This window comes from Python bivittatus, unplaced genomic scaffold, assembly GCF_059951505.1.
Source record: "Python bivittatus isolate LINGU-HERP-01145 unplaced genomic scaffold, Pbiv_v1 ctg000650_np1212, whole genome shotgun sequence".
In the NCBI taxonomy this organism is placed as follows: Eukaryota; Metazoa; Chordata; class Lepidosauria; order Squamata; family Pythonidae; genus Python; species Python bivittatus.
Genome location: NW_028277093.1, coordinates 2,465,749 through 2,491,926, shown reverse-complemented (window position 1 = coordinate 2,491,926; position 26,178 = coordinate 2,465,749). Strand labels below are relative to the sequence as shown.

Sequence of the window (26,178 nt, the reverse complement as noted above, 5' to 3'; positions counted from 1 at the left end):
AAAACAACCAAGCTCAGAGAACCCCAAGGACTCCTCAAATAGTTCTGACGCCACTGGTCAGAGGTAAATGTTTCTGAATCAGCTCTCTATTCTAAATATTCCATGTTTTCATCGCATGGTACACGTGGAAAGATGTAATTAAATAACCTGTGAATGAGGGGGTTTGGGGAGCCATATTCTCATCCAAAATGGCATTCCTAGCTCTTCTTTTCTGCAATGGGATTTCTCACAGAACTCTTTGCAAGCTCACCTTCTGCCCAAACTAGGGGGAAAACTGAGTTGTGTAAAGGGAAAATTAAACAGCAAACCCTTTTTTTCTCTCCCAGGAATTTCTCCAAAAAAGGAGATCAGGAGACAAGGCTGGGTTTTGTTTGGGGGAGCTGTCTGGATCTTCCCACCCAGCAAAGAAGGGATGGATGGAAAATAGTCAGGAAGGTCATGAGGAGGAACACTGACTTTTCCAGTGGAGATGTACTCAAGCTGTCGAGATCTCTCTACTTATGAGTAAAATGTTTGAATTTTGAAATGAGCTCCTGTGCGAGTTGTTCCCACACATAAAGAGGAGTGTCCACTGGGTGCCATAATATTGTTGGTTTTATGTCCTTTTCTGTCCATTACACTCCTGTCCTGGAATCTCCTGGTCTCTCCATAGGAAAGCATGAGAAAGACGCAGTTCCTAGCTCTCACCAATACCTGCCAGCATTGCTTCTCTGGATTCCACATGAGACAAACAAGCCAAAGAATTAATGGACATAAATTTGACATCAGAACCCAGAACAAGGACAAAGCATTAGCAGAGGGTTTTAGCCTTCCATTCTACTGCATTCTACCGCAGATCTCAAAGGTTTGGATCAAAGAATCTTCACCAGCAGAATTGAACAGCTGAACTGTTCATACTTCAAGAGGTTTCAGGTTACCTCAGAAACTCTCAACAAACCCTATGGGTTTGTTACAAGATATATTTTTGTAAAAGTAAGAAGTTGTTTAAAACCCCGCTTTCAATTGTTTTATAAAAGTCAATTTGGTCCCTTCATTCCTGCGTTTACCAAGTTTCTACGTTACTGTATATTCTCCTATACTGTATCGTCTTTGTGGTCCACTCAATTGTGTTGCCTTAAATAATTTTTAAACCGTCAAAAGAGTATTGTGATGGTAGCAGAACAAAAGGTAAATAAAGGAAAAGGCCCTCATGCCAAGGAAAGTGTACTTATCTGGCAGGGGAGATACCTCGATCATGGAGCAGTGCCGTAATTTTTACTTACAGTAGAACTGTGTTTCTCAGCCTTGGCAATTTTAAGATGTGTGGACTTCAAGTCCCAGAATTCCCCAGCCAGTACTGAAAACATTGCATTAGAAGTTGGTGAGCCGAAAGAACGACACATCAGTGGAGAGACATCGATATCAAATTATTGTGATGTAAAGATTGTCAGAAGATGAATCCTTTCCTAAGTGGAAGAGAGACATAGAAGTAGTTTTTGACATAAAAATGAACAAATAGACCATCATGGCTGCTAAATTATGGCTTTAGTAAAAGAATGTCCCCAAAGAAGTTTCCAGGGTGAAGTTGTTGAGGGTAGAAGAGATGAAGAAGGGGCTGTTTTGCAAGGAAGTGACATCAGCAAAAGTGGAGCTAATTAATAACAATTGAAATTAAACTGAGGTCATAAATTGTTAGACCTACACTCCTCACTTTGACATGCAGATTTGCATTCCACAAGAGTGGTCCTCATTTGACATGGAATCAACTGTTAGACTGGCATTCCACAACAAAATGGGTCATTAATCTCGGTTTTAAGTCTGCTAATTGACCAGAAGGGGAAGATGTTCATTAGATAGGTAAATAGCCGTAAACAGCTGTCAAGCCCAGGGGGAATTCGGAGGAAAGACGGAAGAGAGAAAGCAGATGTGAAAGATTCATGGACGTGGGCACCTATAGCTTGGAAAGATGTAATGGTATTTTGGGATAAGTGCACATGCTCAACTGTGTGACCAATCATGTACTTTCTGGTGGTGATGCTGTCTTTGAAAAGTATAAAAGATACATGTTTCCTTTGTTTGGGGCTCTCTTCTTGGGAAGGAGTCCTCAATTACTAAGGTGCCTTAATGAATGAGTAAATGAGTTTCTCGAGTCGAGTCTTTCATTGGGTTAAAGGACTGGGCTGAAACCACCGTTTTGTGGACAACAGAAGTGTAGAGAAAGAGAGGGAGAAACAGATCTGCAGGAGAATTTCAAATATTTGAGACCAGAATGACAGAGCAGTTATGGGGTTGGCCCAGATTAGGAAAACCCAGATTTAAATACAGATTAAGCCACAGCGCCTCCTAGTTTGTCTTTTGCCAAGACCCTTTCTGGGTCTTTCAGCTCCTAAAGGCCCACCAAGCTCTAAAAATGAGGTTTTGAATGAAGCCCATATAACTCTTTGAGGCAAATCAAGAGGGGCTTAAAAAGGAGACATTTGCATTAACAGGAAATACTGGAAATTGAAACTATGAGCAGAGTCAGTTTCAGGGCTGACAGAGGAAACCTCACCAAGAAATACCAAACAATTGGAGACGGTTCAAACAATTGTTTTTATCAAACCATGAACGTTGGACTGTGCTGCAAAAATGAACTCTCTATGTTTTAGAGTTCTTTTACAGCAAACACATTTTTCGTGAAACAGCATAGACAAGGAAAATATTTTTGTAGCTGATAAGAAAGGAATGTGAGAGCACAGCATTTCCCAAACAGCTTGTTTTTCTTCTTGAATCCAGTCGATACTTGTTCTACAGTATGCCTGCCTATTCAACCTTGGTGCACAACCGCTGCTATTAATTGGAGGCTGATTTATTCCTCGCTTTTCTGTCTCACGTTCAGATTCTGCCACTTGCCTTTTTGAGGAGCTGAGGGGCTAAAGAGAAAAACTCCTTAGTCTAGCCTGTAATCCCTTAATTCTGGGTCAGTCAGTTTGTGATTAGAGTTCATAGGCTTGCACTACAGAATCGTGGCAGCACCAGCCAGCTTCTGTTTCCCAAGCCCTGAATGCTGGCCACAGTGCAAAGCCTTTCCTTTTCTTTTTATTCATGAGGAGTGCTCACAAGTAAGTTGTTTCATCCATATCCTATGTTCCATTTCCTGGGAACTGCAATCCTGGATTACAGGGGTCCCAAGAAACACGATTCGGTTTTCTGGAGTTTTTTTACATATTTGCAAACAGACAACCCAAAATAGGTGCAGATGAAGTGAGTAGGGGCTACTTTCTCTGGGGTGTTTGTTTCCCCTTTTAAAATCTTAGCACATGCAAACATGTAGAAAGTTGGGGAGTTTGAGATGACTAAGGGGCACCCTTGCATTCTAAGGGACCTCAGGAAAAAAATGGGGGGTACCTCCAGGTGGCTGCATCTCAAGGTTCAGACACAGAGGCAAAATCAGTGGGATTTTGCTTGGGCCAGTAAGCCCCCTTCCCCTCTGTGTAGCAGGCAAATCTCACTAGAAGCATTATGGAAATTTGCCAACAGGGCAAAAGGCAGTGATACTTGATTTTAAATTCCAAAACTGAGAGAGGTATAGCACGGGCATCTCTCTTTTCACCTTGGTACGTCCTCTCCATCTCTACAGCATACTGATAACCGGTTTTTATACCCTCCTTGTACTTAAGTAAACTTTTAAACCAATAGGACCATCCAAACAAAGGAGAGGGAATCATAGAAAGAAGGGCAGAGGGAACATCTGGATGAGATTTAGGGGTTAGGATCTTGAGTAATCAACTGCAATCAGGGACAGGGATAATTTTAAGCAGTATCAACTTGGGTTTAGGAGAAGGCCAATCTCAGTAGAGAAGGAAGAAAACAGGGCGGAAGACTTGTCCTTTTCTAAAACCCAAGAGCGCCACGAGGAAAAGAAAGGGAGATGAGAGAAGCTTTTCTTATCAAAGCTGCAATACTCTACTATGAAAGGAACAAAATTAACAGAGAAAAGATACAGAAAAGTAAAGTGTTCCTAACACAGCCATAATGGCCTATTGGTTCACTTTTAGGTCAAGAATCTGCTCTCCATACTTCTCTTTTCCACTTTGAGTACTTCTCAATCCTCCTCCCTCCTTCCCTCAGCACGTTCATGAGGAGACTTCATTGCTCCCACTCCTTTTCTACCGCTGCCTCGCCCGTCGACCAACATCGGGCGGCCGCACTGGCCTCTCGGTTCGTTTCGAGGCCAGCACGCCGCCCTCGGCCACGCTCTTTCCCCCTCAGCGGCGCCAGCGACGCGTCTTCGGACCGCCGTTGCCTCCCAGGCTCCCTGCGGCTCCGCTGCCTCTCCCCCAGGAGTCCCTCCTCCTGCTCCCCAACCTCGACGTCACCCTTAGGTCAGGCCTGGGGTTCCGCCACGCCCAAACCCGACTCCGGGTTTAGAAAGCCGGTCAGTCTGAGGGAGATGCGGGGAGCGCAGGCCCTGGGAGCAAGGGAAGAAACGGGCCGCGATGCAGAAACCGAAAACGGCCTTTCAAGGGCTCCCTCCACCCTGCCAAGATGCCTTCACACGACGCATCAAAGGCGGCCGTGGCCGCCCGCGCAGTCACGTCTCCTGGCCCCGCCCCGGGGCGGCCCCCGCTTTCGTTCCAGAACGGGACCGGGGGAGGGGGAGCGGGCTCCCTGGGAATTCTGGGAGGAAGAAACTTCGGCCTTCAGCGGGCCGGCGACCCAATCTGCTCAGCAACCGCAGAGGCCTCTACCGCGCTGCACTCCCATTGGCCAAGCGTCCTCCCCTCGGCCAATCCCGACGCTGCCGCGGCAGGCGGGACCCACCGCGAGAAAGCGACCCACCTGCCGGGCGGCTGGTCGGCTCGGCTGCCTGTCCTGCGGGAGGCTGGGCGTGGGCGTGGCGTGGGTGTGGCCGTGGCCGGAAGCGGGAGCGCCTCTCCCGGAGCCTTCGCGACGGCGGGCGCAGGTGGGTCGGGGATCCGGGGCGCGGCGGGGCGCGGCGGGTCTCGGAGGGGGACCTCGTGCTCTGGCCCGACCGGAGCTGAGCGGGCGGGCCGGTGGGCCAGCCGGACGCCTGCCTCTCCCTCTGCTCTGTCTCGCAGGCGTGAATCCGGAGAGGCTCCGGCTGCTCCGGGGGGGCGGGAACGGGGCGCCCTCTGGGTCACGCGAGCCCTGGCGCCCCTTCCCTGCCCGAGTCCCTCCGGGACCCCCGCTGCAGATCCAGGGAGGGGGCCCGAGGCTGCAGACCCTCGACTCCCAGCGGACTCGGGCGGGCGACTGGGGCCGCCACTTTTGGGGCCCCTGGCCGGCGTGGCTGGCCCGCCGGGGCACCTGCCCGCAGCCTCGAGGCCCCTCCAAGCGGGAGGATGCTGAGCTGGGAGAGTTGCTCTGCTGGGCCTGCCCAAAGAAGCCCCTCCGGTCGGAGTGAAAAAGACCTCCGTTGACGAAGCGGCTCTGCGGGGAGGCTTGAATGGCAGGAGATTCCTAACAAGGCAAGGCTTGGAAGGGAGTCTCTAACGCACCGATGGTCCTTTGTTTTATTTACACTGTAGGTTGGGAACTAGAAGCAACTCGTGCCTCTGAAGGTCTTCCTTGCACAGAGACAAAAGAATCGGGCAGCCAAGATGGCCCAGTGGCCCTGTTAAATTTCTCGTCAAATTCCGGTCCTGGGAAGGAAAGCAGCTTTGAAGACTTTCGCTCTTTGGGAGTTGCGCTCCAGCCCGGAGGAAAATGAACGGAGGAAGACCAGTGTGGGAAGGAGCGGCGGTTTGCCCTCCTCCTCTTTGTAGGGAGAGCAGCGCGATAGTCCCAGAAGGGGCCAGACAGAAGGTCCAGAATGAAGGAACAATCGGTTTCGGGGCAAAAAGACAATCCTTCAGGGAGTTCCGCTACCAGGATGCTGAGGGTCCCCGGGGACTCTGCAGCCGCCTCCACCACTTTTGCAATCAATGGTTGAACCCAGAAAAGCACACAAAAGCCCAGATGTTGGACCTGGTGGTCCTGGAGCAGTTCCTGGCCATCCTGCCTCCGGAGATGGGGAACTGGGTGCAAGAGTGTGGAGCCGAGACCAGTTCCCAGGCGGTGGCCCTGGCCGAAGGCTTTCTCCTGAGCCAGGCGGAGGAGAAGGAACGGGGAGAGATGCAGGTCTGGTTGGTTCCGAGCGGGGGAATAATGCCAGTCTTGAATATTTGAGGCATTTTTACATGGTACCGTTTCCACGCTGTGTTATATGCTTCTGAAGCTGGGTTGTTCTGTGTTCCCACCTGTGGTTCTTCTAATGCCCTTCTTTGCTGCTCTCCCCAGTTGCAGGTGGAGGCATCATTTCTGGGGTTGATTGCTGAGCCCCCCGAACCAAGAAGGAATCCAGTAAATCTTGGTCACAACTATTTTCTTGGGGATATCTCTCCAAAGGATCTAAGTCAGGACGTGACGCCAGGTAAGGGAGGATTCCTTCTGATTGCAGCAAAGTTCTTAATAGTTCTCAGAGGGTTTTCATTCCTGGTCTTTTAAAATCAACTCATGGCCTTGCCTGTTTGAATGGCATTTGTTTCTAGTTTTCCCTTGACTTTATAAAGCTTGTTTTTTAAAAACGTCTGTTTCCTCCATCTTTGTCTCAGTCCCAGAGAACAGAGTCATATACCAGCTGGTAGTAGGAGAAACGTCTCCTCTTTCTGGTGAAGCAGAAACAGACGTTGGGCTTCCAGTGCAGGTAGGAGGAAAATTTCCTGTACCCCGAAAAGTGCACACGTGATTAAGATAAGAAGCCTCCAGTCCATCCCCAATAATTCAAACTCTGTTCCAGTGTGAGTCCCTTTTGTTCCCAGAAGGTCCACCTGGTTGGTCCTTCCCTTGAACCGCTGCCTCCTAAAAAAAGCTTATATGTGGAGCATCCCTGGAGGATGGAAGGCAGAGCTGGAGCTGCTGGGTCCAGAAGAAGTTTGTGATTTGGGCATATAGAGGCACTGAATCCTGTGGAGATGCAGTGAGGTTTATCAGCCTTTGGGACCAGGGTGGTGTCAAGGGAGAGTGGAGAAGGAAATCTGCCCTTTTTCGCTCTCAAATTCTGAAACCAGCCAGGAAAACGTTTATGAGTTTCATTGCTTTGGAGGTTTATGAGAGAACTTGTTATTTCCCAGCTTTTCTGTTAAGAAACTTTTCTTTTCTCTTTCAGGATCCCATATCCTTCAAGGAGTTGTCTGTCTGCTTCACCAAGGAGGAGTGGGAGCTGCTAGATCCCGATCAGAAAGCTCTGCATGGGGAAGTCATGCTGGAGATGTCTAGGAATGTGGCTTCTCTGGGTAAAAATCCCTCTTTGTACTCTGTCCAAATAGTTGGGTGTGGCATTTATTAGTTAGAAGGAATATATTTAACTGTATCTTCCAAGATGTTCCCCAAGCAGGACACCAGCTTGGCTGTTAGATTCTGTAAGTGGAAGTGTAGGTAATGAGTATCAAATTGGCAACTGTATGAATCAGTGAAAGTCAAAAGCCAAATATCACATCTACTTAATACGATCTGTACTGGCAGTTCGGAAAGGGATCTTGGGAGTTTCCTCCGAGAAAATGCCAATCCATTGTGAGGGTGCTGGACAAAAATGCAAAAACCATGTTTGGGATTATATGGAACTTAAAGAAAAAAATCAGTAGGAAAAGGCTCTTATAGAAATGTGTGATCTGACTGTAGGTAAAAATCATGTAAATGTATTTCTTTTCAAGACCTCAGCAATGTTGTAAAGCACGATAGGATCCAGAAAGAAGAAACCAAGCTGATTGGAGATTAGAGAATTTGCTCTACTGGAAAGATGATAGTTATTTGGATTATTTAATTTGGAGCAAAGATGGGTCAGTGGAGACATGACGCGGGATATAAAACCATGCACCGCATTGAAAATGTGAATAAAGGATAAAGAATAAAGAAAAGTTTCCTTGCCCGCTAACGGTATTAGAACTCAGTATCTCTCCATTAAAATGAAATGAGAGATACTTAGAAGAAAAAGGGAATTCCTTCTACAATGGATAGCTTTAATTGGAATTTTCAGCCACTGTTTTTTCTCTCTCAAGCAGGCAATGAGCAGAAGAATGAGATTTACCAGGAACCGGGGGTAACACCATTACAGGTTTTTAAGGTCGAAGTGAGAGAAGAGACCTTTTCAAATCAAGAGCAACCAAAAGGTGAAGTCAGAATCCAATTAAACGATCAACAGAAAATACATCCTCCTCCTCTATGTCTGGAAATCTATGATTTGCTGACCCAAGAAGATCTTAACGGAAAGAGGACGGGAGAGTGTTTAGGCTGTGATGAAATACCTGAAGAACAATCAAAGCTCAGTAACTTGTGTGAATGGAGACAGGAAAGAAACTGGTACAATGAGAGCTTCCCTCCTCATTGGAGAGATGCGATGGGGGAAAGAGCATTTGAACGTAAGGACTATGAAAACAGCTTCAACTATGCCAGTAAGCTTATTTCCCATAAAAGGAACCACAGTGGAGAGAATCCATATAAATGTATAGTGTGTGGAAAGAGTTTCACGAGAAACGATAAACTTATTGCCCATATAAGAATCCACACAGGGGAGAAACCGTATAAATGCATGGAGTGTGGAAAGAGCTTCACGAGGAATGATAAACTAATTGCCCATGTTAGAATTCACACAGGGGAGAAACCACATAAATGTATGGAGTGTGGAAAGAGCTTCCTAAGGAGCACAGAACTTACTTCCCATAAAAGGATCCACACAGGAGAGAAACCATATAAATGCACAGAGTGTGGAAAGAGCTACAGTCACTCTAGTAGTCTGAGTGCCCATAAAACTATCCACACAGGGGAGAAACCACATAAATGCATGGAGTGCGGAAAGAGCTTCATAAGGAGCACAGATCTTACTTCTCATAAAAGGATCCATACAGGAGAGAAACCACATCAATGTATGGAGTGCAAAAGGAGCTTTAGTCGCTACAATACCCTTATCTCCCATAAAACCATCCATACAGGGGAAAAATCATATACATGCATGGATTGTGGAAAGAGCTTCAGGACAAACAGTTCTCTAACTTCCCACAAAAGGATCCACACAGGGGAGAAGCCATATAAATGCATAGAGTGTAGAAGAAGCTTCCGGACAAGTAGTTACCTTACTTCCCATAAAAGAATTCACACAGGGGAAAAACCCTATCAGTGCATGGATTGTGGAAAAAGCTTCAATCTCTCCAGCACCTTTGCTTTCCATAAAAGGATCCATACAGGGGAGAAACCCTATCAATGCATGGACTGTGGAAAGAGCTTCAGTCACCCCGGTACCCTTACTTCCCACAAAAGGGTTCACACAGGAGAGAAACCCTATCAATGCATGGACTGTGGAAAGAGCTTCAGTCATCTCAGCACCCTTACTTCCCACAAAAGGATCCACACAGGAGAGAAACCCTATCAATGCATAGAGTGTGGAAAGAGCTTCAGTCACTCCAGCAACCTTGCTTCCCATAAAAGGATCCACACGGGAATGAAAATATAAATCCCTAGCATGTGGAAAGGGTTTTACTTCTCAACTTACTTCCCATAAAAAAAATCCACAGTGAGGATTAAGTGTATAAATGCATAAAATGTGGTAAGAGCTTTCATTTTTGGGATCTGATCACCCATGAAGGATGACACATGGAAAATTAACCCGATTGCTTCACTGAGAACGTTCACCTTAATTGACTTCAAAAGGAGGTATCTGTGTATATCCCAAATTTGCTACTAATTTTTCTTGTCTGAGATCACACCAGGCCTTTGAGGGTGAGCAGTATCCTACCTTTCAAACACTGGTTGTGTTCAGGAGGAAATCTAAATTTGATTTTCAAGCAATATGAAGATCAACATGTTAAGTATACATTATACATATGCTCCTTTGTAATTTAGTGATTATTCTTGTCATGTTAAATGTTATTGGCTGATGATCAACCTTACAAGGGGCTTTGGGAGCCATACCCGAATTTTCCAAGGGCCCTTGTGACCCTTTGGTCTGTGGTTGTGCAGAATTTACTCTGGGCTCTCAGATGATAGGGTTGACCCTGCTTTTATTTGCAGCTTCCCCCCAAGCAAAGTGTAAAGTGCTAGAGAAAGAAAAAGTTTTTTTTCCTTTTTTTATATGTGATTTTATTAAAGATTTTTAAAAAGAAAAAACTAATACAAACTTATATAAAGTTAGAAAAAAAAGGAAGAGAAAGAAAAGAGAAAGCTAAAAATGTATGAAAGTAGAAAAGAAGAAAGATACAAAGACGTAGCTTCCAATTTTATTTACAGCAGCTACAAGTACGATTATAAGTTTGCCTCTTACTCTATGGTTACAACATACCTCTCTTCTTTCTATAATCCATTCTATGTAATCATCAAAACCATAAATCATAAGTTCATTTTTTTTCTGTTCCACGCAGAAAGTCTTTAAGGGGTTTCCAGTCAACAATAAATGTAGATACTGTATTTTCTGATCAAAGAAGTCAATTTGGCCATCTCACTTTCACCAACCATTCCTCCATCTTTCCATCTTTGTGCATAGAATAATCTCACTGCAGTTATCAGGTACAAAAACAAAGATTTATGGCTTTTTTCCAACTGTTTGGCGATCAGTCCCAAAAGATAAACCTCTGGTTCCAGTTGTATTTTAATCTTTAAAATCTTCTGTATCAGTGTATGTATTTGGATCCAGAATTTTCTAGTATTTTTACATGTCCAGCAAACATGATAGAATGTCCCCCCTTGTTCACATTTCCAACATAAATTGGAAGTGCTTTTAGACATTCTAGACAATTTCTGTGGTGACATATACCAACAGTACATCACATAAAATTTTTCTTTAACATTATAATGTAAATTTCAGTCCTTTTAACTACATATTTTCCCATTGTTCCATCTGTATATTGTAATCAAAATATTTAGCCCACTTTATCATACATTCTTTAACTTGTTCTTCCATTTCAAATTTCAATAAAAATTTATACATTTTAGCAATTACATGTTCGTCATTTGTACAGAATTCTATTTCAAACTCAGTCTTAGAATCTTCAAACCCATAAATTCTTTTGTCTACTTTAAATCTTTCTATTAATTGTACATTTTTCTCAGTATTTCATAAAATTAGTTTTAGGAAGAATGATTTCCATTAGTCTTGCAAATTGCTTGTACTTAAAGCCAAATGATCTGTTCTTTAAATAAAAGTGGTCAGCCCACAAATTTACCTAAAAAGTATAGAAGAATTTAAAATGTCCAAAGACCCTGCTTAGCCAATTTGTTTATGTAGGTTAAAGGTAGGAAAGATGAGAACATTTGTTGAATGTTCAAAATGTTGTCTTTCTAGACCTGTTGATGATAATATGTTTAGGAGGAGAATTCATAGAAATGAATGGGGTATGGAAAAACTTTCCAATGCTGCAGTGACTTTATTCCATACAAAGCAAACTATTTAGAAATAAGGCATGGAAAAAGGCAGACTTCAAATCTATTATAAGGTCAAGGCCCAAAAATGCATGGAATGAAGGAAAAGCTGCAGCAATAGTAGAATTCCTTAATATGCATGAAATCTCAAGGCCTTTGTAATCTCGGAGCCAGATTTCTGCAGTATAATCCATATGCAATTGAAGATGGTCTGCAAAGTGCTATTGGCACAGAAGATGGTTGCCTGATTATTAAATTGATTGACTGATTATGTATCAAGTCAGTGTTGACTCTTAAGGACCACATAGATTTTTTTCCATGATGGTCTGTCCCTAACCTGATCTTTCAGATCTTCCCTGATTTTCAAATGGGACCACCTAATAATGATCCTGAGGCCACCAGAATTAAGTTATAGATATTCATCTAAAAAGACCTACCTGGCCTAAATGCTAGAAAAGATGGTTTTGCTCAATATCATTCCAAATCTGCAGGAAGATCAGGTTGGTTGGACTCCTGCAGTGGCCAAGGCCAAGGCTGCTTATTTTTAGATAATAGAGCAGCATATTTTTAGATAATAAAGATATGCCTATTTGCTCAGACATTTGTAGAAGAACAAGCTGCCCCAGGACTGGCCTCTCTCATTTTTCTTCTTCGGCAAGAGTCCTGACTTAAATTTTATACTGAGCCTTTTTGAGGAACATTGGTTCTGTTGTGATAATGCTGTTTCAGATGGCCTGCTTTTTTATTTTTTTCTTTGGTTAACAGTATCAATAAATGAATGACATCCTTGAATCATTAGTTTCAAACTGATCTTGGTAGGTTAGAGAAATAGGCCAAAAATAACAGAATGAGACCATGCAAAGTTCTTCACTTAGGAAAAGGAAACCAAATATAGAGATATAAAATTGGAATATCTGGTTTAGCAATAGTAATTCTGAACCAAAGTATGAAACACAGGCAAAGTGAACAGTGATTATGAATGTGTGATGGAGTTAAAAAGGGAAATTGTGATGAAATGGAATTATGTAGGTCGAGCTCAGGGAGACAAGCATTTTCTTAGGTCGCCAGAACTGCGTGGGAGGATCAAGAGGATGAGACTGGCACCTCCCTGAGGAATTCACACTGTTGTGGCTGGAGGACTTTGGGAACTGGGGTTTTAGTCTGGGAAGATTCTTGCTAGAGGTTGTAGCTAATAAACATAGCTGGACTGAATTGGCATTGTCTCTTGGAGTTCCTTGGGCTAGGCCTGACATCAATCTTCTCAGACTAAAGCCCCAGTTCCCAAAGTCCTCCAGCCACAACAGTGTGAATTCCTCAGGGAGGTGCCAGTCTCATTCTCTTGATCCTCCCACGTGGTTCTGGCGACCTAAGAAAATGCTTGTCTCCCTGAGCTCGACCTACATAATTCCATTCCATCACAGAAATGCAGTTTGATGCTGGGCAGTGATGGGTGGGCAAGGGAAGAAAACACAGTCCATTCTTTTACTTCTAACACATTTGGTAGAACATTTTTTGTTCTTTTGTGCTTACTGAGTCCCATGCTCCAGAATGAGAAGTCTCTTCTCTTTGACAAAGTGATTCATTAATTGCTATATTTAAATAGATTGAACTTTTTGTTCAATCTATTTAAATATAGCAATTAATGAATCATTTTGTTTATAATATTTATGTCTTTGGCACATTCAATGAATATATAATTTATATAAAACATTAGCATTTTTAAAGAAGTTTTTTTTTAATTTTTATTGAAGATTATATAAAGCAGATAAAACTAATACAAAAATCAAAAACAAAAATAGATTTAAAAAAATGTATATGACAGTGCAAAGAAAAAGAAAAAAAAACCCACCAAAAAAGAAAATAAGAGGAAACTTCCCCTTCATCTCCAGCAAGTATATGCAACATTAACAACTGTCTCTTAAAATACTACGAAGTACATTTTCATACCATACTTCACCCCATTTTTTATAACCCGCTTTCTAAATCGTCAGCTCTCCTTATTAATCAACAAAAGGTATAAAGATTAACACGCATAACTAGCAACATGAGCATTAAGTCCCCTTTTCCATTTAAACATAATCCCCCTAATCCCTCTCTTAATAATCAAAATCTCATCGCAATTGACAAACAGTACAAAAGCCCAAAATTAAACCCAATTAACATTACAAAAAATATTAAACCCAAAAAACTATTAAACAAAATACCCTAAATAAACCAAAAGACCCAGTAGCCCAAGAAGAAAAAGCAGGAGTCATGTAAGGACTGTAACAAACACTACGTAGGACAGGCAGAAGACTAGCAGAGCGCATCCACGAGCACCAACTAGCAGTCAGAAGACATGATGAAAATTCCTTAATCTCACAACACATGGACAGACTCAACTATAGTTTTAACTGGGAAACTCTCAGCATTTTAGACCAAGCTAAATCCAAATATGCAAGAGAATTCTAGGAAGCTTGGTATTCAGACAAGGCAGCAATTAACAGACATAGAGATAAACAGCATCTACATAACTATTCAAAAGAGACAAAAGACCAGAAGATCACCTCACCAGCAATCATCACCCAGATAATCAAAGGTTACCACCGGGCACACTATCAAGCAGCAAACATATGCTAATCAAAGAACTACCAGAGGACCAAAACAAAACCCCCACCCTTACCAGCACTGGCAAGGCAGGCCACAGCACATAAATAGAGAGCAAACCCCATTGCATTTTAGCACTGAAGATGTTACCTAGCCAGGTAATGAAACATTTGCAAGAAAAGAACCAAGCTCAGAGAACCCCAAGGACTCCACAACTATTAAACATTGCCAAAAATAATACTCCCTTATTCATATACCCTATTCTTGACTCTTGATGACTTAATGGACGTTAACTAAGCTCTTTTATCAGCAATACAGAATGATTTTTCACTGCATTCTTTGAGATTCTTTTTTAATTTCCCAAGCTAGCCTGCAGTCCTGACATTTCCTGGTGATCCAAGTACTAACTAGATCTAATCCTGCTCAGTTTTTTGAGATCATCTGAGAGCTGCCCCTTAGGTAGGAACATCCTATAAACAGTAAAGCGCCCCTCCCCCCCAGTTTTGGCATCCTTACAGATGGTGACTTTTGGGCAGTCATTCACTCTCAACCCTAGGAAGGAGGCAATGGCAAACCCCTTCTGAAAATGTTGCCAAGAAAACTGCTTGGACATATCCAGGCAGTTGCCAGGAATCAAAATTGATTTGATGAACAACAAGCCTTGGCCAAACCTTCAGTGGAACTTTTATGCTAATTCTTTTTGAAAAATCAAGTAAATTGCCCTGGATGCTTTCTTTTTTAGCTTCATGTTGCCAGCTGCTAGAGCTCCATTTCCTTGGTGAACCAATGGCCCTCTGGTCTATACCACAATTCCTTTTTTTAAAAAATAAAAACTTTATTAAGATTCAAACAAGAATAAAATACACAAAGACATCAAAAGAAAGGTAGAAAAGAAAGAAATAGATAAAGAAATGTGAGGAAGAAAGAAAAAAGGGGAGGAGAGAGAAACAGAAAATAAGAAAAGAACAACTCCTGATTTTCTTTGGTACAGTTATAAGTAAAATAATACATTAACTTCTTACTCTAGTAATATCAATAAACAATAGCAAAAAGAATTCTAAATATCAAATTTCAAAGTCAAAATTCCATTTAGTTACAAGCAAAAATCCCAAAAGTAATTTCTATATAGAAACAAAGTTAAATTTATACAGGCATATTATCCCAAGGACCTTACCAACATTTGAAGTATCAGTTAATCTATTGTTATTAAACACCTACATCTATTTATTTTCTATAACAATAAAATCCATAAACATTATCATACGATCCCAATCCAAGAATAAATTCCAGTATTAGCAATCCAAAATCATAACTTGTACATTTTAACCTTGGTCCCATAAGTCCGCTTTAAATTCCTTTTTCTTCTTTTCAGGGAACTTGACATTTAATCTTTTCCTCAAGTGAAATCTCAAGTAGTAGTTTCTTGTCGCTTTGTCCTTTTTTACTGTCAGAGATGTCTTCAAAGGTTTAATAAGTCCTTCCTATGCATCCAAAAAGAGAAAAATCTCCAAAATACTCTTCTGCTTTATGGTCTGGATATTATCAAAAAAGATTTCTGTTGTGAATTTGGGCTTTATAAAGAACTCATTATCTCCGGGGTCAAAATAAACTAAATCATCCAGCCCTCCATCCAAATCCAGATCTCTTATTCCTTTTTCCTGTTCTGAAGACTACCTTACTTCACATCATGTAACTTCATCAATATTCTTATTTTCAATATCCAATTTTGTTTGCAAATCAATATCACTATCAAATCTGTGTAGTTTTTTCTCAAAGGCCTTAAATTTAGTTTCTATCACTTATAAGATTCTATAGTGAGATCTTCTAGTAAATGTGTGTCTCTTTAAATTCCCTTTGCTGAACTGCAGCCATAACAAGCCTTGCAGACAGAGGAAAAAAGGGTAAAAGCAAACTCTCAGAGTACTTTTGTTTACAAAGCTCCTCCAATCAGCATCGCAGCCAAGTAAAAAAAAAGCAGCTTTCCCACTGAAGTCTTTAACCAGTAGTCTCAAGCTTCAATCGCACAAGTACAGATTCAACAAAACTAAAGTCCAAAAAGAAAATGCACTTGTTTCATAAAAACACCCAATAATTCAGCCCTTCGAATCTTTGCTCAATATATAAATCCCAAAGTCCAAATCAGTTTTTTTAAGTGTTGAAAATATGAAAAGCTCCAAGAAGATACACTTATCTGTTGCCGAAAAAAGCCTCTCTTCATCTGAAATAATAATTAACTATTTAAAATGCGTTTTAGAAATGGGGAGGTCAGTTTTCGTTTCCTAAATTTCTGCTATGCCTCAGCCTTGAACAGAATGGAAAAGCCCCGTCTCCCACTCAGTGCGATCACAAAGTCTGCTTCAGTGTCTCCTCATGAGAAACAGCTGTCCAGAGAGCATATGGGTTGATTTCATGGATTCTCCTTTACATCTGGAGAATTCTTCAGGCTACAGGGATCCTGCCTTAGCCCCCGGACCTATGTCATTGATTCCCAAACAGAGGAATCGGTTAAGCTGTCATTAATCCCACACCGGGTCTGGTCTATACCACAATTCCAACAAAAGCTCGCCTTTCCCCCTGCCGGACACAGGAAGGAGGCTGAGCCTTGGGGAACATCCAGCAGCCTGGCCTGGAACAGTGTGACCTCTTCCACACAAACATGGGTCTCCAGCAAACAAACAAAACAAATAGGCAAGTCCAAAACTAATGTGAATGGGAAAAGGAGCACCGTGATTTGCTAACGTGCACTGTAATGTTTTAAAAGCTCATAGTTGGAGAATGCCTTTGTCCATGAGAGATGATTCAGATTGAAAAGGAAAATATCACGATCTAGTTCAGCCATTGCTACTATACCTGTTGACCTGTGGGTACCAACCTTGCTTTTCTTCCCCTGCCCCGTGTTTGTACGTGATCCAGCAATTTACCTCTTTGACTCCATATTCGGTCTTCAGCAGTTGAAAGGATTTTAACAATTGCAGTGTCTGTAACAGAGGCATTTCACTTTAGCTCAGTGGATCATGTAGCATGAAAGAGTTGTCCCAGTTAAATGAGAGAGGAACAATTGCATGTGGAAATATCTCTTGATCTAGGGAGTCTCTCTGTTTCCTTTCACTTTATAATATGAAAATTGTGAAGATTACCTACAGCAATGGGCATGTGGTAGAGAGACTGAGTGGATTCCAGCCTCCTGGGTTTACTTATTAAACATTTTGGACCCTACCTTTCTGGCAAGCTCTTCAAGGCAAGGCAAGTCAGTACTGAGCCTCAGGGTTAGTGACCATGGTCTAGACGACAGATTTTTCTGATGTTTTGCTGGCAACTATGGCTGGCATCTTCAGAGGCAAGATTGTCTGCATAACTGTGGAGCCCCATCAGTGTAATGGGGTGTGAGAATCACCTTGGGAGGCAGGAGGAAGAGCCACAGCCAGGGCAAAGTTCAGATAAGAGATATCTCAGCCCACAACAGGGGGAGGAGAAAGCTCTCATAAGGGACCTCCCTAATTCTCTGGAAAGTAAAGGCAAGGAGGGGGAAAATGTATTCAGACTTGCAAGATTTTGTTGTTGTAACCTTAGAATAAAGGTAGTTTTTATTTATTTATTTAATTTAATTTATATGCCACCCATCTCTCCCAGAGGGTGACTGGGCAGCTCACAATATACAGTATTAGTACTCATGGTTTTGGTTTCCTGTCTGGACAACGTCGAAGGGCTGACAATCAGTCCCTGCTCAGTTGCCTGTGGTTTACCTAGACCACGGTCACTAAACCCTGAAGCTCAACACTGCCCAACATATACCAGTCGTGAAAGCCGAAACCAATATATTCTTTAAAGTAGCTTTGTGCATGTGCCTTCAGGTCAGTCTTGACTTCTAGTGACTACTTGGAGAAGTCCCTGCAGTCTTCTGGGTGACATTTTCAGATGTGTTTTGTCTTTGCCTTCTTCCTAGGACTGGCCCAAAGTCCCTCAGCTGGCTTTGGGTTTAAGGCAGGACTAGAACACAGAGTTACCCAATTTCTAACTTGGTGCCTTAAAGTACTTATAGTATATCAAGCTGGATCTTTAAAGGCATCTGACAATAGTCCAATAGTGCAAATAGGAAATACTTAAAGAGGTGCGTGTGTTGATTTGTGCATAGAGGGATAGTGATTTAAAAAGTGAAGGGTCATTTTTTGTAGAACTGGGAAAGAGCGAACTGCTTGGGAGAGTGAATTTGATCTACCGTGTGCCAATTTTCACACAAAACCTCTTTTCGCTTCTGGAACACAAAGGTTGGGACTAGTCAAGGACATGCTCTAAGAGCAGAAGACAACCACAATTTAACCTATCTGTATAACTGGGTTATCAACTCTGTTTTCTCATAATATTTTTGAATGGCCATTGTTACATACTGAGGAGCAACACTCAGACTAAGATATATACGAAAAGCACCACTTTAATGATTGTTCCTCCTTGCTTGTACTATTCACTTGAGTAATGCTTCTTCCTGGAGAGCCATAGCAGATAATACTCGCTTCCTGCCTTGTGCTCCTCTCCCTTTCAAAATCCCAGTGTGCCCTGAAGAAACACAGCCAAGCAGCCTTCAGGCAGGATGGCACCACGTTTCACACCTAAGAACCTTATGGCAGAGCCAGGATTGGCCGAGAGGGAAGCATTCAGCCAATGGAAATAAAGTGCTCTGGTTGTTGGGTAGACTAGCAGCTCGCCCAGCAAAGGTAGAATCCTCCTTGGAAATGCTTGGGGTAGGGTATAGGTGCGCCATGGTAAGAGGGGACACATATTTTCTAAGAGGCATGTAAAAGGGGTGGATCTTGCCTCTCATTTTGTTGGAAGCAAAGGGGTTGCTGAGAGGGGTCTTCCTGTAACAGAGTCCTGCGTTGGATTCGATCTACCTTCCTGACAGACATTAACTGCAAGGAATCAAAGCACAAGTCTTCCAAAAGGGGTTGATTCCTTTTTCCAAATTCCAGGTGGGACAGAATAGGTTACTCACTTTTCTTCCTCTTCTTTTTCTTCCTTCAGGTGCAAAGCCAGAATAAACCTGGTTCTGCCTTGATGAAAAGCGAAGGCCACCCCGCTTCCATTGCATGCAAAACCTGGACTGGTTATCATTGGGGGAGCAAAATGGGGACAGAGAGTAGCTTTCAATGATGGATTTTCTTCCCTAATATTCTTCCTCATATTGGGAGCTGGAATAGCTCCTTTGCCTCTGTCAGCCTTTGAGTTGGCCAAATCAGGAAACAGACTCCAAAGTGGACTACAATAATACTTGTACAATCTAGGCTGCAGTAACAGAACCTTCAAAGTTTCGTTGTTTTCCCTTCCCTCCTTCTTATATCAGACAGTCAGGGTAGAGCTAGTTTAAGTTGCATTAACAACCCCAGAGCTGTTCTGTCATAATGGTCTCAAATTTATTCAATGTTTTCCTGAAGATTTCCATCATTGGCAAGTAATTACATCTCTAAGAAAAAAAAAAGATAATCTGGAGATTGTTTCAAAAAATGAGAAAGGCACAGAACAAATTGAATAAGTGAAGAGGAATCAAAATGACCTTCCTGGTGTTTTGATTTTAGCATTCTTTTTAAGTTGTTTTTAAGTTGTACTTTTTGCTCCCATCTAAATTTACTCAAAGCATTTCTAGAAAGTGATCAATCCACCATGCTGAATTGTAAGTGGAGTAGGCGGCTCTATAAATCAATCAAATAAAAATAAAACAGAACAGGATGAAACATAAAATCAGATCAGACTTCCATGAAAAAATTGAGTTTTATGAAAGTTATACATTCATCAAATATGCCAAAGTAATAACAGATATTATAAACAGAATATCAAAGTGTTTAAAGAGAGTGAATAATGAACCCCTTTTTCAAAGAAAATAAACCTCTGTCTGGAGATATGAGACTTTTTGTATATAAAAAAACAAACGTATTATTAAACCAAATATCCCCATTTTATATATTTGGCCTCAGGATCATTATTAGGTGGTCCCATTTGAAAATCAGGGAAGATCTGAAAGACCAGGTTAGGGACAGACCATCATCGAAAAAAATCTATGTGGTCGCTAAGAGTCAACACTGACTTGATACATAATCAGTCAATTTAATAATCAGGCAGCCATCTTCTGTGCCAATAGCAGTTTGCAGACCATCTTCAATCGCATATGGATTGTACTGCAGAAATCTGGCTCTGAAGTTACAAAGGCCTTGAGATTTCATGCATATTAAGGAATTCTGCAATCGCTGTATCTTTTCCTTCATTCCATGCATTTTTGGGTCTTGACCTCATAATAACAGATTTGAAGTCTGCCTTTTTCCATGCCTTATTTCTAAATAGTTTGCTTTGTATGGAATAAAGTCACTGCAGCATTGGAAAGTTTTTCCATATCCCATTCATTTCTATGAATACTCCTAAAGATATGAATTAATCATCACCATGTTTAAAAAAGTAACATTATGAGTATTTTACAAGCATTCTCATCTTTCTCCTCTTTAATCAGCATAAACAATCTAAGTTGACTCTTTGGAAACTTTAAATTTTTCTATAATTTTGAGATAAGCTTCTGGGTCAATCACTTTTGTTTAAGGAACACAACACTTGGCTTCAAGTACAAGCAATTTCATTATTCCTAAAACTAATTTTATGATACACACTGAAGAAAAATACTTTCACTTTCTCTATTTTCTCTAGCACTTTACACTTTGCTTGGGGGGAAAACACAAGTCAAAGCAGGGTCAACCCTATCATCTGAGAGTTCAAGAGTAAATTTTGTACATCCACAGGCCAAAGGATCACATGGCCCCTTCAAAAATTTGGTTATGGCTTCCAAAGCCCCATATAAGGTATGTCATCAGCCTGTAACACTTAATATGACAAGGGAAATCAATAAAAATACAAGGGAGTAAATATATGATGTATATGTAACGTGTTGATCTTCATATTAATAAATTTAAATGGTAAGAGAAAGAAAATAAAATTTAGATTTTTTCCTGCACCCACCCAGTTTGAAATGTTGAACACTGCTCACCACCAAGGGCTATGCATAACCTCTGGCAAGAAATATTATCAACTTACTAACCTATGTGGTCATCTCTTTTTGAGGTTTGGTAAAATGAGTGTTCTCACTAAAGCACTCCAAATTCAGGTCACAAGACTGAAAGGTCTTACCGCATTTTATGCGTTTATATAGTTAAAGCCCATTGTGGATCTCTTATGGGAAGTAAGGTGACAACTCTGAGTAAAACACATTCCACATTCTAGGCATTTATATTGTCTCTCCCTTGTGTGGATAGTTTTATGGGAAGCAAGAGTGCTGGGATGATTAAACCTTTTTCCACACTCCATGCATTGGTAAGGTTTTTCCCCTGTGTGAATTCTTTTATGGTAAGTAAGATAACTGCTTGTCCTGAAACTCTTTCCACAGTCCATGCATTTATACGGCTTCTCCCCTGTGTGGATTCTCTTGTGGGAAGTTAGAGAGCTGTTTGTACTGAAGCTCTTTCCACACTCCATGCATTTATATGACTTCTCCCCTGTGTGAATGGTTTTATGGGAAGTAAGGGTATTGGAGTGAGTGAAGCTCTTTCCACATTCCATACATTTATAGGGTTTCTCTCCTGTGTGGATTCTTTTATGGGAAGTTAGATCTGTGCTCCTTGTGAAGCTCTTTCCACACTCCATGCATTTATGTGGTTTCTCTCCTTTGTGAATACTTTTATGGGTTCTAAGGTTACTGGAGTGATTGAAACTTTTTCCACACTCCATGCATTTATATGGTTTCTCTCCTGTGTGGATCCTTTTATGAGAGGTAAGGCTATTGCATCGGCTGAAGCTCTTTCCACATTCCATGCATTGATAGGGTTTCTCCCTTTTGTGAATAGTTTCATGCGAAATAAGGCTTCTGGAATGACTGTAGCTCTTTCCACATTCTAAGCATTTAAATGGTTTCTCCCCCGTGTGAATTCTTTTATGGGAAATAAGTGTATCATTCCTTGTGAAACTTTTTCCACATTCCATACATTTATACGGTTTCTCCCCTGTGTGGATCCTTTTATGGTAGATAAGGCTACTGCATTGGCCAAAACTCTTTCCACATTCCATGCATTGATATGGTTTCTCCCCTTTGTGGATACTTTCATGAGATATAAGGCTTTTGGAGTGACTGTAACTCTTTCCACACTCCATGCATTTATATGGTTTCTCTTTTGTGTGGATCCTTTTATGGGAAATAAGTATATCATTCCTCGTGAAGCTCTTTCCACACTCCATGCATTTATACGGTTTCTCCCCTGTGTGGATTCTTATATGGGCAATAAGTTTATCGTTTCTCGTGAAACTCTTTCCACACACTATACATTTATATGGATTCTCTCCACTGTGGTTCCTTTTATGGGAAATAAGCTTACTGGCATAGTTGAAGCTGTTTTCATAGTCCTTACGTTCAAATGCTCTTTCCCCCATCGCATCTCTCCAATGAGGAGGGAAGCTCTCATTGTACCAGTTTCTTTCCTGTCTCCATTCACACAAGTTACTGAGCTTTGATTGTTCTTCAAGTATTTCATCACAGCCTAAACACTCTCCCGTCCTCTTTCCGTTAAGATCTTCTTGGGTCAGCAAATCATAGATTTCCAGACATAGAGGAGGAGGATGTATTTTCTGTTGATCGTTTAATTGGATTCTGACTTCACCTTTTGGTTGCTCTTGATTTGAAAAGGTCTCTTCTCTCACTTCGACCTTAAAAACCTGTAATGGTGTTACCCCCGGTTCCTGGTAAATCCCATTCTTCTGCTCATTGCCTGCTTGAGAGAGAAAAAACAGTGGCTGAAAATTCCAATTAAAGCTATCCATTGTAGAAGGAATTCCCTTTTTCTTCTAAGTATCTCTCATTTCATTTTAATGGAGAGATACTGAGTTCTAATACCGTTAGCGGGCAAGGAAACTTTTCTTTATTCTTTATCCTTTATTCACATTTTCAATGCGGTGCATGGTTTTATATCCCGCGTCATGTCTCCACTGACCCATCTTTGCTCCAAATTAAATAATCCAAATAACTATCATCTTTCCAGTAGAGCAAATTCTCTAATCTCCAATCAGCTTGGTTTCTTCTTTCTGGATCCTATCGTGCTTTACAACATTGCTGAGGTCTTGAAAAGAAATACATTTACATGATTTTTACCTACAGTCAGATCACACATTTCTATAAGAGCCTTTTCCTACTGATTTTTTTCTTTAAGTTCCATATAATCCCAAACATGGTTTTTGCATTTTTGTCCAGCACCCTCACAATGGATTGGCATTTTCTCGGAGGAAACTCCCAAGATCCCTTTCCGAACTGCCAGTACAGATCGTATTAAGTAGATGTGATATTTGGCTTTTGACTTTCACTGATTCATACAGTTGCCAATTTGATACTCATTACCTACACTTCCACTTACAGAATCTAACAGCCAAGCTGGTGTCCTGCTTGGGGAACATCTTGGAAGATACAGTTAAATATATTCCTTCTAACTAATAAATGCCACACCCAACTATTTGGACAGAGTACAAAGAGGGATTTTTACCCAGAGAAGCCACATTCCTAGACATCTCCAGCATGACTTCCCCATGCAGAGCTTTCTGATCGGGATCTAGCAGCTCCCACTCCTCCTTGGTGAAGCAGACAGACAACTCCTTGAAGGATATGGGATCCTGAAAGAGAAAAGAAAAGTTTCTTAACAGAAAAGCTGGGAAATAACAAGTTCTCTCATAAACCTCCAAAGCAATGAAACTCATAAACGTTTTCCTGGCTGGTTTCAGAATTTGAGAGCGAAAAAGGGCAGATTTCCTTCTCCACTCTCCCTTGACACCACCCTGGTCCCAAAGGCTGATAAACCTCACTGCATCTCCACAGGATTCAGTGCCTCTATATGCCCAAATCACAAACTTCTTCTGGACCCAGCAGCTCCAGCTCTGCCTTCCATCCTCCAGGGATGCTCCACATATAAGCTTTTTTTAGGAGGCAGCGGTTCAAGGGAAGGACCAACCAGGTGGACCTTCTGGGAACAAAAGGGACTCACACTGGAACAGAGTTTGAATTATTGGGGATGGACTGGAGGCTTCTTATCTTAATCACGTGTGCACTTTTCGGGGTACAGGAAATTTTCCTCCTACCTGCACTGGAAGCCCAACGTCTGTTTCTGCTTCACCAGAAAGAGGAGACGTTTCTCCTACTACCAGCTGGTATATGACTCTGTTCTCTGGGACTGAGACAAAGATGGAGGAAACAGACGTTTTTTAAAAAACAAGCTTTATAAAGTCAAGGGAAAACTAGAAACAAATGCCATTCAAACAGGCAAGGCCATGAGTTGATTTTAAAAGACCAGGAATGAAAACCCTCTGAGAACTATTAAGAACTTTGCTGCAATCAGAAGGAATCCTCCCTTACCTGGCGTCACGTCCTGACTTAGATCCTTTGGAGAGATATCCCCAAGAAAATAGTTGTGACCAAGATTTACTGGATTCCTTCTTGGTTCGGGGGGCTCAGCAATCAACCCCAGAAATGATGCCTCCACCTGCAACTGGGGAGAGCAGCAAAGAAGGGCATTAGAAGAACCACAGGTGGGAACACAGAACAACCCAGCTTCAGAAGCATATAACACAGCGTGGAAACGGTACCATGTAAAAATGCCTCAAATATTCAAGACTGGCATTATTCCCCCGCTCGGAACCAACCAGACCTGCATCTCTCCCCGTTCCTTCTCCTCCGCCTGGCTCAGGAGAAAGCCTTCGGCCAGGGCCACCGCCTGGGAACTGGTCTCGGCTCCACACTCTTGCACCCAGTTCCCCATCTCCGGAGGCAGGATGGCCAGGAACTGCTCCAGGACCACCAGGTCCAACATCTGGGCTTTTGTGTGCTTTTCTGGGTTCAACCATTGATTGCAAAAGTGGTGGAGGCGGCTGCAGAGTCCCCGGGGACCCTCAGCATCCTGGTAGCGGAACTCCCTGAAGGATTGTCTTTTGCCCCGAAACCGATTGTTCCTTCATTCTGGACCTTCTGTCTGGCCCCTTCTGGGACTATCGCGCTGCTCTCCCTACAAAGAGGAGGAGGGCAAACCGCCGCTCCTTCCCACACTGGTCTTCCTCCGTTCATTTTCCTCCGGGCTGGAGCGCAACTCCCAAAGAGCGAAAGTCTTCAAAGCTGCTTTCCTTCCCAGGACCGGAATTTGACGAGAAATTTAACAGGGCCACTGGGCCATCTTGGCTGCCCGATTCTTTTTGTCTCTGTGCAAGGAAGACCTTCAGAGGCACGAGTTGCTTCTAGTTCCCAACCTACAGTGTAAATAAAACAAAGGACCATCGGTGCGTTAGAGACTCCCTTCCAAGCCTTGCCTTGTTAGGAATCTCCTGCCATTCAAGCCTCCCCGCAGAGCCGCTTCGTCAACGGAGGTCTTTTTCACTCCGACCGGAGGGGCTTCTTTGGGCAGGCCCAGCAGAGCAACTCTCCCAGCTCAGCATCCTCCCGCTTGGAGGGGCCTCGAGGCTGCGGGCAGGTGCCCCGGCGGGCCAGCCACGCCGGCCAGGGGCCCCAAAGTGGCGGCCCCAGTCGCCCGCCCGAGTCCGCTGGGAGTCGAGGGTCTGCAGCCTCGGGCCCCCTCCCTGGATCTGCAGCGGGGGTCCCGGAGGGACTCGGGCAGGGAAGGGGCGCCAGGGCTCGCGTGACCCAGAGGGCGCCCCGTTCCCGCCCCCCCGGAGCAGCCGGAGCCTCTCCGGATTCACGCCTGCGAGACAGAGCAGAGGGAGAGGCAGGCGTCCGGCTGGCCCACCGGCCCGCCCGCTCAGCTCCGGTCGGGCCAGAGCACGAGGTCCCCCTCCGAGACCCGCCGCGCCCCGCCGCGCCCCGGATCCCCGACCCACCTGCGCCCGCCGTCGCGAAGGCTCCGGGAGAGGCGCTCCCGCTTCCGGCCACGGCCACACCCACGCCACGCCCACGCCCAGCCTCCCGCAGGACAGGCAGCCGAGCCGACCAGCCGCCCGGCAGGTGGGTCGCTTTCTCGCGGTGGGTCCCGCCTGCCGCGGCAGCGTCGGGATTGGCCGAGGGGAGGACGCTTGGCCAATGGGAGTGCAGCGCGGTAGAGGCCTCTGCGGTTGCTGAGCAGATTGGGTCGCCGGCCCGCTGAAGGCCGAAGTTTCTTCCTCCCAGAATTCCCAGGGAGCCCGCTCCCCCTCCCCCGGTCCCGTTCTGGAACGAAAGCGGGG

General features: G+C 43.1%; 2 protein-coding genes across 6 annotated transcripts; one reads left to right on the top strand and one right to left on the bottom strand.

Annotated features, from left to right (window-relative positions):
* Positions 1–4,592: 4,592 nt before the first annotated feature.
* LOC107326704 (uncharacterized) lies at positions 4,593–12,420 on the top strand. 3 transcript variants are annotated; one of them, XM_088151355.1, is made up of 6 exons: positions 4,593–4,924; positions 5,511–6,102; positions 6,262–6,394; positions 6,582–6,667; positions 7,130–7,256; positions 8,019–12,420. In XM_088151355.1, the coding sequence occupies exons 2-6, from the start codon at positions 5,689–5,691 to the stop codon at positions 9,464–9,466; spliced, it is 2,208 nt and encodes a 735-aa protein (XP_088007481.1). In that variant the 5' UTR covers positions 4,593–4,924; positions 5,511–5,688; the 3' UTR covers positions 9,467–12,420. The 3 variants fall into 3 exon arrangements, with proteins under 3 accessions (XP_088007481.1, XP_088007479.1, XP_088007480.1); XM_088151353.1 differs by having other exon boundaries at positions 4,594–4,924; positions 6,576–6,667; positions 8,019–12,418; XM_088151354.1 differs by having other exon boundaries at positions 4,595–4,924; positions 6,576–6,667; positions 8,022–12,418.
* A 4,121-nt stretch (positions 12,421–16,541) lies between these two features.
* LOC103060677 (uncharacterized) lies at positions 16,542–26,140 on the bottom strand. 3 transcript variants are annotated; one of them, XM_088151320.1, is made up of 6 exons: positions 25,837–26,140; positions 24,660–25,251; positions 24,368–24,500; positions 24,094–24,185; positions 23,505–23,631; positions 16,542–22,742 (listed from the first exon to the last, which is right to left on the bottom strand). In XM_088151320.1, the coding sequence occupies exons 2-6, from the start codon at positions 24,819–24,821 to the stop codon at positions 21,118–21,120; spliced, it is 2,139 nt and encodes a 712-aa protein (XP_088007446.1). In that variant the 5' UTR covers positions 24,822–25,251; positions 25,837–26,140; the 3' UTR covers positions 16,542–21,117. The 3 variants fall into 3 exon arrangements, with proteins under 3 accessions (XP_088007446.1, XP_088007447.1, XP_088007448.1); XM_088151321.1 differs by having other exon boundaries at positions 16,542–22,739; XM_088151322.1 differs by having other exon boundaries at positions 24,094–24,179.
* Positions 26,141–26,178: the final 38 nt, after the last annotated feature.

Coding starts and splice junctions, on each gene's coding strand:
- LOC107326704 (XM_088151353.1), top strand. CDS start 5,689: ATGAACGGAGGAAGACCAGTGTGGGAAGGAGCGGCGGTTTGCCCTCCT. Junction 6,103..6,261: donor AGGAACGGGGAGAGATGCAG/GTCTGGTTGGTT, acceptor TGCTCTCCCCAG/TTGCAGGTGGAGGCATCATT. Junction 6,395..6,575: donor AAGTCAGGACGTGACGCCAG/GTAAGGGAGGAT, acceptor TCTTTGTCTCAG/TCCCAGAGAACAGAGTCATA.
- LOC103060677 (XM_088151320.1), bottom strand. CDS start 24,821: ATGTTGGACCTGGTGGTCCTGGAGCAGTTCCTGGCCATCCTGCCTCCG. Junction 24,501..24,659: donor AGGAACGGGGAGAGATGCAG/GTCTGGTTGGTT, acceptor TGCTCTCCCCAG/TTGCAGGTGGAGGCATCATT. Junction 24,186..24,367: donor AAGTCAGGACGTGACGCCAG/GTAAGGGAGGAT, acceptor TCTTTGTCTCAG/TCCCAGAGAACAGAGTCATA.